The 10,300-nt window shown below is 31.2% G+C and overlaps 1 protein-coding gene across 4 annotated transcripts in view; it reads right to left on the bottom strand.

The window, feature by feature from the left end:
- Positions 1 to 7,706: 7,706 nt before the first annotated feature.
- LOC124369267 (aminopeptidase N-like) overlaps positions 7,707 to 10,300 on the bottom strand; it is a 62,351-nt gene continuing 59,757 nt past the window's right edge. For all 4 annotated transcript variants that reach the window (XM_046827167.1, XM_046827169.1, XM_046827165.1 and 1 more), the window contains exons 16-18: positions 9,884 to 10,027; positions 9,508 to 9,589; positions 7,707 to 8,087 (exon numbers count right to left, since the gene is read on the bottom strand). In XM_046827167.1, coding sequence (XP_046683123.1) covers positions 7,947 to 8,087; positions 9,508 to 9,589; positions 9,884 to 10,027 — 367 coding nt within the window. In that variant the 3' untranslated portion in view covers positions 7,707 to 7,946. The remainder of the gene's footprint in view (positions 8,088 to 9,507; positions 9,590 to 9,883; positions 10,028 to 10,300) is intronic.

The raw sequence follows: 10,300 nt of genomic DNA, 5'->3' as shown, positions 1-10,300 counted from the left end.
AAAGAAGAAAGGTCTATACTCGTAGATACCACGATCGGCGCGGTGCGACCACCACGACCGGTTCTCTCAGGTATTTCTGAAGCTCACTTATTAATTGCCTGCGGCACGTCAACAAGGAGCATCCCATCGTCCTGCGTCGTTACGTGAGGAGCTTCGGGGCAGAAAGTGAACACTGAGAAATCTGTCACGGCTTCTCAGTTTCTCCCCTCCGACCCACGACCTTTTGACCGCATCCATACCTGCTAGTGTTGTATCTCCGGCTCTTCGCAGGTTCCTGATTGATTGTCCTGTCATGCGTTACACACTATTTAGTATTACTTATGCAACAGAAAGAACTTTTCAGAAACATCTGGAAGAAACTAGTAAATTATAGAAACTAGTCATTACCTCTAGATAGATTAATCCTAAAACATATCTTATAAATTAATCGCTAAATGTGTTGTTAAGCACTAATCTCGAGAACATCTTGACCAATGAGGCTATTTTTTTAATATTCGTTAAAATCCGAGGAGGATGTATATAAAGTTAGTTACCTGGAATATTCTAGAATTCGGAAAAAAAATTGTAATATTTATTACATAATCCAAATTTAACTGACACTAAACAGCTGTTAACAATTCCAGTTGAAGTTTGTCAAAGATCAGTAGTGATGCAGATAGCAAAGACAAAGTTTATATCTATCTTTTAATCCAATTGCACCAGAAATACACATCCAAAACATGTTATAAGAGCCAGATTTTACTCTGATCCTTTTAACTATGAACACTGGAATAATATGTACCTGATGTATGCTTACATAAGTTCGAAAAATGTCATATCACTCTGTCGCACTACATCATAAGTGCTTTTACTAAATGGTTTAAGGAATTTGATTTTTATAATAGAATGCAATGCAGCGGATAACAGCGTGTTAATTTATATAAACAAGCCAACTATCAGGATACCGTTGAGGTCTTCTCCGGATAATAGTAAAATGGAAATATTAAACTGTACCATGCAATCCATTTATATTCTTAGACATCCATATGAACATAAATTACTACATTCCACTTTATCAGTTATTCATAAAGGATGAATATAAAGTATCCCCTGCTAATTTTTGAACGTTTCCAGATGAAAAAAAAACAAACTTGGGGAATTTTTCTGGGTCAACAGTGCCTTGCTATATAATTTATTTAAGTGTTACACTATATATGGGGTGCTCTGTTTCAAAAGTATCCATTTCATTGTAAAAAGCTCCTTCAAATCCAAAAGTTCAAATCTAATTTACACAAAAAGTATGACAAAGATTAAATGAATCAAGAGAAATATTTTCAACATTATTTCACTATTCTTTTATTATGAAAGTTATATCAATCAAAATTGGAAAATATTCAATTTTTGGAGTGGTAGATAGTATACATATCATAAACTAAAATATTATTTCTATTCAAAAAGAGATTCTTATTAATTTGAAACTCTACCCAAGTATGTTGTTACAAGTTTATTTTTACAACTTGAATGCATTTTTAGATTTAGAAAAAAAACATTTCTTTTAGTATAATGTTAAGCATTTTTGTGAAGTATTTCAACTTTCCCAAAATACTGGCTGCATGATTTTTATCCATGGTTACCAAAAATTTTATTTGTAGGCAACAAACAAAGAGAAATCAGAATCAAGGAGATTAAAAGAAAATCAGATCTAAGAAGAATCTATATTAATAACAGAATTCCTTGATTTCAGCACAGTGATTTTAGGTATTTACAGTAAAACTCTTGATACATATAGTATCAATTGAAAGTTCTAATACTCGATGTACCTTAAGTGGGTTTTAGAAACATCTGTTTATAGAGCTCTGCCTAACAGGGTTCTAGAGTTCCAATTTTAATCTTATGAGAATATCTTTGTTTAGTTTTTTTTTAGTACTAAAACACGTGTTACTCAAGCAGTTATTCTCTATCTATTATCCATCTTAATATCAGCTGATTGGTTTAAACATATATATATAATTGAAGAAGCAAAACAAGTAACGATACTTGCCAAAGGAGTTACTCTCGTATTCCTTACATTTGTGCATATATTTTAAATTTCAAAAATGAAATGAAGTTCAGTGTAACCATTGTACAAAACACTACTTGATATACTTACAATAACATTTCTTAATGAGGTTGATTCAGAAGATTTACACTTCTGTCCTAAGTAGGAATGTACTCTCAAGGAGTTGTGTTTCTGGAGAGACGAGACGATTGTTACACAGGGAGATGTTGTATTTCTTAATCAGTATCTCAGTGAGATTTTTACAGAGTGTACTCAAGATGCAGTGAAGAATGTCTCATGTATTGCTTTGTATCAGTAACAGCAATTCAGTATCTAGCTACAGCAGTTGTTATAGCAAATGTGTCATGAATTTGTAGATATTTCTTTTTCTCCAAACACCAATATGCTTTGGAGGCCCTCTCTTGGCACAGACCACTCTCTGCTAAATTGAATGCCATGACAAGGATCTTCGCTCTGCTATCTGTTGTTTGTTGCTGGTAGTAGAAGTTATTGGGAGTTGGCACACAGATCTTTTGTGTCAATAAGTAGGGACATTTTTGATGATCATTTGGTGGAGGGAGAGTAATGATAAATTAAATATAACTTCCACTATGAAATAGTAATAGGCTCTTTGAAGGGCCTGCAAAAGGAAACATTTACCATTAGCTCACAAGGGCTTAGTATCACAAACACGTAAGCATTCGGAGAAGGTACTCCTTGAAAAAAGCTGGTTACAAGGTGAGTTGTACATATTGTACTTCCTAGTGGCCTGTTTCAGTGTTTTAGTCTAAGCGAATATTTAAGTAGGTGCAAGTTAATGCAAATAGCACCTTTCCCTTGGTTACAAAAAAGGCTTTTTTTAATTGGTGCCTTTCCAATTGAACGGATGGGTAGAAAAAGGATAACATTACATAAAACCAATTTTGTTAGTAAACTGAAAGAAACCTTGTGTTGACTTAAGTATAATATATACAAACAAATGTTACATTATAAACCAAGTGATAACGTCAAGCTTGTCTAAAATTTTCAGATTTTTGTCAGTTATCTTATACTGTATGGATGTACTGTAATTTTTAGCTAAATACTATTTCACTAATACTGTATACACTTTTATATCACTGTATGAGTATTTTTCGTCATATATATAAATATATTTGCTTGGAGAATGGTTTTTTTTATGCTCCTCTGATGTTACTTTTCTGACCATTCTTACCACTGCTTGGTCTTGTTTATATTGAGTGTGAAGGGTTCTACTGTAATTCTTGAGACATTTTTGTATATTTCATGTGGAAAAATTGTTCAATATTTAATACTTCCGCATCCCCATATCTGACAGAAAATAAGCACGCACATTTTAGTGTAAGAATGTCAAGGTGACTTGAGTTCTATAAATTAGTTCTTAAAGTAGTTTTTATATAGATTGTGATTTTAAACTACTATAAATCATCTGCTTTCATCAACTGGCTTGGATATCTGCTAGTTTCTCTGAAGTTTTGCACTAAATTGGACAATTATTTATAGTATATTGTAGCATTCTGAATTTAGTTTGCACCGTTATTTAATTATATTATTTATTTTATAAATATATATATATTTCAAGACCCTGTTACTTGTTACTATTATCCTTCTTCCATGTGCTTGGAACCAAATTCTTGGTGCAATAATAACCTAATTGGCATACATAGTAATTTATTATCTCTTGAACCTTGTCCACCCACCATGCTGGATCTGTGTGCCTTATCCATAAGTAAAATTGACATTTTTGACGTGACAACGTCTTAAATTAGGTTGCGGCTCGGAGTCACTCATGAAAAAGTGTAACGCCCGGTAAAGTTACGATGCCCGTCCAGTGGGTCCGCCGCACGGGATCCGCACGGGATAAAGCAGATAACTGTGGGTCCGCCGCACGGGATAAAGCAGATAACTATGTTTATTCGTGAAAATGTGGAGTGCTTAGATTCGTCATTTACAACAACTACAACAATAAAGGTAAATAATTGTACACTGATATTTCATTATCGTAAACTATGATTGATTGATTAATTGTTAGATTGACACAAAAGTTGAGAAACTGAGTTTATAGGTTATGTCATACTATTGACAAATGTTGATAGTGTTAAGTAAATTATTAGTTTTAATCACTCTGCAATCAATCGTAATTCAGTCGATTGAGAAGAAACAGCGCGTATTGCTAGTCAAACATTTAAAATAACAAATTATAACCTCTAACCTGTCATAACAGTGCGACCAAACAAACGAACTAAACCGACCAATCACCACGCGCGGAGTTAGAATTTAACTGTGTTTAGCAAGAATTTCAAATTCCAATTTTAGTAAATGTTTTATTCAACTTTACCATTTACAATAACAAATTTTAATTAATTTCAAATTATGTACAATGTTTTAGTAAACAAAATATATTTCTATAGTTAAAATTTGTGCAATTCTTATTTTCATTCAATTCCTTGTTCCTATTGTGCAATTTAATAATATTCATATCAATAAATATTCTACCGAGAAAAAGACGTTGTCACGTAAAATCTTCGCCCGTAAAACCGACTTTACAGGCAACCATAATTTTTTTTTTTTGTATTATAAATTAGCCCGTTCATGCAAGACATCCATTTTAAATATATTGTAAAGTAAATTTGTAAATATTAAAGTAAATGATCTGTGATGATGTTTTATTTAGCAGATTGAAATAGACATAAGTTGTGGTGATGTCCTTCTAATGAGACCAAGTTATCATAATTATAAGTTGTCTTGATAAATGTTTTATTTTGTTGTGATTTTGTTTTAGGGTAGTCTTCCTTTTCTATGAGTTTGATACCTCCAGTCGATACTTCAAATAGATTTCTTCTTCTTTTTTGCAACTACAGTTACAATGTCGAGCTAAGAATGCTCACCCGTATCATGTGAGTCAACATCAACGTTTAGGGACGTCAATTAAACTAATTACCATCAACATTGCTAGTACCGATGATGTCACTGTGATGTCAAAAGACTTTTTTAAAGAGTCTATCTATTTATAAAATATGGTATGACATCACCTGACTACACTACTAGTACCAATGATGCCACTGTGGTGTCATAGTACTATTTATGTATAGTTTTGGGTTTGTATGTGCGTAACAATCCCATGTTAGGCTGTATTTCACTACAGTTTCAGTACTGTATTTGAAACATGTTTCAATATTTCCTTATATTGATCTTAGGCACTATCACTGCTCTTTTAAATTCATACTGTAAAAATCTATATATTTATCTTCAGCAGTATTACTGTGAGGCTAATTACAAGATATCTCCAAATACTACTTTAAATTCCTACAATTCTCATGAAATGACCAGAAAGTGATAGTAGTAAACTCAGAGAATGGTGCATTGGCATTTGTCCTTGCACAGCATATTTTTCAGATATTAAAACAAATATATGCTTAATGGTTAGTGTTATACACATAGTCTTTTGTTATAAACCAGAAAAAAGAAAAGCCATAAAAATATTCATTTACCAGAGCCTTGTTAAAAAAGTTTTTATATCAATTCAAAAATGTTCATTTTTGGTTTTTATTTTTACAAGTTTCATTTATATATAGCTTTTACATAACTTGAGATAATAAGATGCACAAATGTCAAATGTAAAAATTGAATACAGTTTTGTGGTTAACAGAAAGATATATTATATGTGTACACTTATTGACAATACAAGAAATGTTTTTTTTTACAATTGAAAGTATTTACTACTTTTTTTAGACATCATCATTGGAGTCAGATCCTTCATCTTCCCTGAATGTGTAAGATTAGGGTAGGGTTCCAACTTACGATAACATGTAGGGTGAATGGGACAGTAGCTTGGACAACAGAAAACACTCATTTCATTAATACTTAGGTTATCAGTACGGTGTTTGATATTTGTTGAGGAGAGAATGTTTACTAAACAAGGATATTGTGCCTTGCTCTCCACCTCCCTAGGTAACTGTAATCTGTTACCTTGTGTAGCAGAGTTGCTGGAATCTGCAACTTCTCAGCTACTTATCAGAAAATCAAGTCTAAATTTATATTTATTTATATACATTGCTACACAAGGTAACAGATTACAGTTACCTAGGGAGGTGGAGAGCAAGGCACAATATCCTTGTTTAGTAGGTTATCAGTATTAAACAACAAACAATACAAACAAAATTCTTTAGATTTTTTGCTGGTAAACATGCAAGTAAATGACCACAATCACCCCACAATGCTGTACAGTTCCGTTAATCCGGCACGGTCAGGACTTGAGGCATGCTAAATAATAAATATATGAGAGAAATAATGTAGACATAATAAATAAACAAAGAAACACAGTAAAACATGTTTTTATTTTTCAAATACAACCTTAAGGTAGTCCTTGTTATATATACTTCTTTAAGAACAATTTTTTTAAACAGTCTATTTATAGTGCGTTGTCTATGTATCAAAATTTGTCTGAACACGGTCAAGGTCATGGGTGCATACCACCTTACTGCCACTGCCAGACTCTTTAGACCTGCTTGCCTATCTCAGAAGACAGTGACGAGACGTCAGTCGTTCAGTGTCGTCCTCCCAACACAAACCTGTGCTGAGCACGTGTGTCAAGTCTAATCGATAACATCTGAAGTCAACCGAATATGTCGATAGCTAGCCTCTTCTCCACGCCTACAGAAACGCTGTGTCCATCACAAAGAGTAAAAAAATTGTTGTGTATTAAATAATTAATGTTATGCACCGTTCAGGAAAATTGTAGGATGATGGATTAATGGAATTTTGCATCTTCCTGGGGAACTAAAGCCCATTTTATAACATAAAAATCAACAATAAACAACTATGTAAAAGCCTTGTAACATTAGCAATAATAAACGTCAACACTGAGCGAGCTAGATATCAATCACATGGCCAGTCGGTCATCAGCATTTGGAGCGATGTCAGCTGTTAACGTGTAGTACTGTGAATATAAACTATATGAAATTAATTTTTCTTTATGAGCAGAGGCATCCATTGCTGCAAGTTACATCTATATAACTTAGGCGGTTTTCAAATAGGGGAAATTTACCAACAGCTTTACTGTCTTTATCAGTTACAAGCGGTATAAATGAAAGTCTTGCTGTCAGTCATCAGGTGGAAAGTTTATCATCTATCAAATTTATGGTAATATGTGTTGTCTTTTGACGTTAAAATATCTGATATAATCAAATATGATTTGGAAATTGTATTCTGGATCAATGTATTGGAATTAAATGCTGATCATTTTACTTGGACTTTATGGTTGAGTTAAATGTTATGACTACATGGAAGAAGCAGTGCTTGTTAATTCTTTAATTAATTTTGAACTTACTAATTTTAGTTTTTGTGTATTTACATGAGTTTGTTGTGGCTGTTGATGTTCTCACGTTATAATACTTTTATATAATTTTTTACCTAACTTAACGTTTGTCTTCTTGAATATTATTCATTTAACTGAGGAAGACACCAAATTTAAGATCTAAAAAAACATTGTGTTCTTGGATTTTTTTAATACTTATTAGTATCAAGTGTGTGTAAATCCTGTCATGTATTCAAATCCTCCTTTGTCAAATATAAACTACTATGGAAAAATATATAACCTGTTAACAAAAAAATTCAGATTAGATTTTTGAGAAATCAAAAAGAACAAAAATCAAATAAATAAAACAAACAATAATAAACAATAAATTTATTCTCTATTAACTCTATTTAAGTAACACTGTTAAAACATACATGTATAACAAATCTTGTGCCAAGAAACAAAACAAAAATGTTATATCAATAAATTAAACAATTTTGAAATTAAAGATGAAATTTTATAGTTGATTCGTAGGGTTCATGAAAGACATAGAGGTAGTATTATTAAATTTTACTGTGGAGACATAAAAAATATATTTGTGTAATTTGACTAGGTTCATAGAGAGAGTGTTTTTGAGATAGTCTCATAGTTGTTTTGGAGCCAAGCAATGTTGACAGCTACAGACTCGAGACTCTGACTGATGGCCAGCTTAGAGTCATTCAGAACATCTCCATTTTCGTCAGTCACTCTCTTAAGCTGAAAAATAAGGAAATGATTACATTTCTTAAAAGTGAAAAAACTCAACTCTTACCTACATTTTCTTAGTTAAATTTTTGATAAGAAAAGGTGGTGTGATAGATTTTTGATTGGGTCACATTGTTTAATTTCAGGTTCTAACCGTTTTAAAATAAATCCCCTGAGGCCAGTAAAAATATTTAAAAAATGTTTTGATTATTCTACAAGGAATGACAGGCTTTTAAAGTAGTAATTTCGGGCAGTTTGGTCATTAGGTCTGAAGAAAACAGGCTGAATTAGTTACATTTAAAATCATTTTTAAGGATATGAAAAAATTATGACTGAGGGAAATAACACTTTAAAAACTAACTATGAGAACAACAAGAAATGAATTCAATAAAAAACAAAGAAAGTATATTTTTTACAAAAATATGCCAATATTTTCAGTTATATTTCATGTTCATTCTGTACAAAATTCATCTTCAGCTGTTTTTAGAGGGTTCGAAGATGGCCATACATTATTAATTTAAGTGCATAAAATTAATTGTGAGTGATAAAAAATAATTTATATTGTTCTGTCTTCAGGAATTGCATCTTAAAATAAAATTAACTGAAAACTAATTTACCACACTTATAGCATCTACGCCAAGTAAAAAATGCATATATAGTATAAATATGTTACTTTTATTTTTTGTTCTACAAGTAAAAATCAAGATAGGCCAATGTAATTTTGTTGTTAGGAATTGATAGATACCAAATTATAAATCTTAGTTCATTTAAATAGTTCAACAATTTATTTTTTACAATCCATTAAGCTGCACTTTTGACATAATTCATTTTAGAAAGTTTTTGATACTATAAGCAAAGTTTATGTTTAGTGTACGGAAGAGAAATAAATCTTAACTTTTGATTAATATACATCAAATTAGAAGCTTTAGGTTCATTATATTATTTGAAGTCAAAGGTTGGTGTGTGGGTAGTGGGTTTAAATCAGAAAATTGTTATAGGTCTACCCCCATATTGTGACCCTTTTAATAAAAGAAACCAAATATTTTCAATTTTAGCATGCTCTTTGAAAAATAACAACTATTGAAATTTTGAGATTTATAAAAACACATTTCATCTCTATATTAGCTATTAAATTAATGGAAATAACACAAAATATTGAAGGAAATTTTTCTTAGACAACTAGAAAATGTTTCTTCGTGAAATAGGAAATTCAACATTATTCTTATGAATCATCAGATGAAACAATCAAAACTGAATTCCATTCATAAAAGTTCTAAGAAATTACCATATCCCATAAAGAAATTTAATTTTAGTTTACTTTGAACCCAATCCGAAATAAATTATATTATCCCAAGTATTGCATACCTACTTTCATATTAATAATCATAAAAATAATACTTGAAAGAACTAACTTAGAGAAATGTATACAAACCTCAACCAATTCATCATTATAAATCATTTGCTCAGCCAGGGAAGCAATGTATCTACCCAAACGAGTAGCTTTTGGTCCGTGGCTGAAAACAGAATTCATTTTTAAAATCATATAAATAACACAATGTTTAAATGAACAAAGTTAACTATTTTGTATTAGCATTTTATCCATTATTTATTAAGTGTTCATGATGCAATGAGTATAATAAATATACTCAATAATTTTACCATTTTCACAGCTATATATCTATTTATATAAGTTTATGTTGCTCAAAAGTTATTTTCTACTAAATAAACAATATACTGAGCATTCATTCTGGTTTGACCTTATCAAAACACCAGATTTCAATTAATATATGAAACAAGATTCAACTCACTATTTGTATATTCTTTGGATGTTTCTAGTGAAGAAACGCTGGGCCAGGTAGTATCCCATGTCAGTGTGAGCCACAGAACCAAAAACAGTTGAGCTATCTTGTCGTCGAATTCCTGATGATTCGTCTATAGACCATTCCAGGTATCTAGATAATGAAATAGAGTTTCAATTCTTGTTCCAAAAAAGTGAGGGAAAGGCAGCAAAGTTATTTAAATATTTGTTATCATTAATAAACTACTTATGTCATTACATGGTGGTTAAGTCCATTGGAAAATTTTTGTTTTTTTATCTATTTAGTTTAATTTCATTTGAGACTAGAAATATGGCATCTGTTCCTCTTCGCATTTATTGGACTAATTTTATTATATTTATAATGTCAATCTTCAGTTTTCACACTGGCGAGATTACATTGATACCC

The sequence above is a fragment of the Homalodisca vitripennis genome, chromosome X (assembly GCF_021130785.1).
Source record: "Homalodisca vitripennis isolate AUS2020 chromosome X, UT_GWSS_2.1, whole genome shotgun sequence".
In the NCBI taxonomy this organism is placed as follows: domain Eukaryota; kingdom Metazoa; phylum Arthropoda; class Insecta; order Hemiptera; family Cicadellidae; genus Homalodisca; species Homalodisca vitripennis.
The sequence above is the reverse complement of the archived record's forward strand: the minus strand, read 5'-3'. Positions and strand labels throughout refer to the sequence as shown.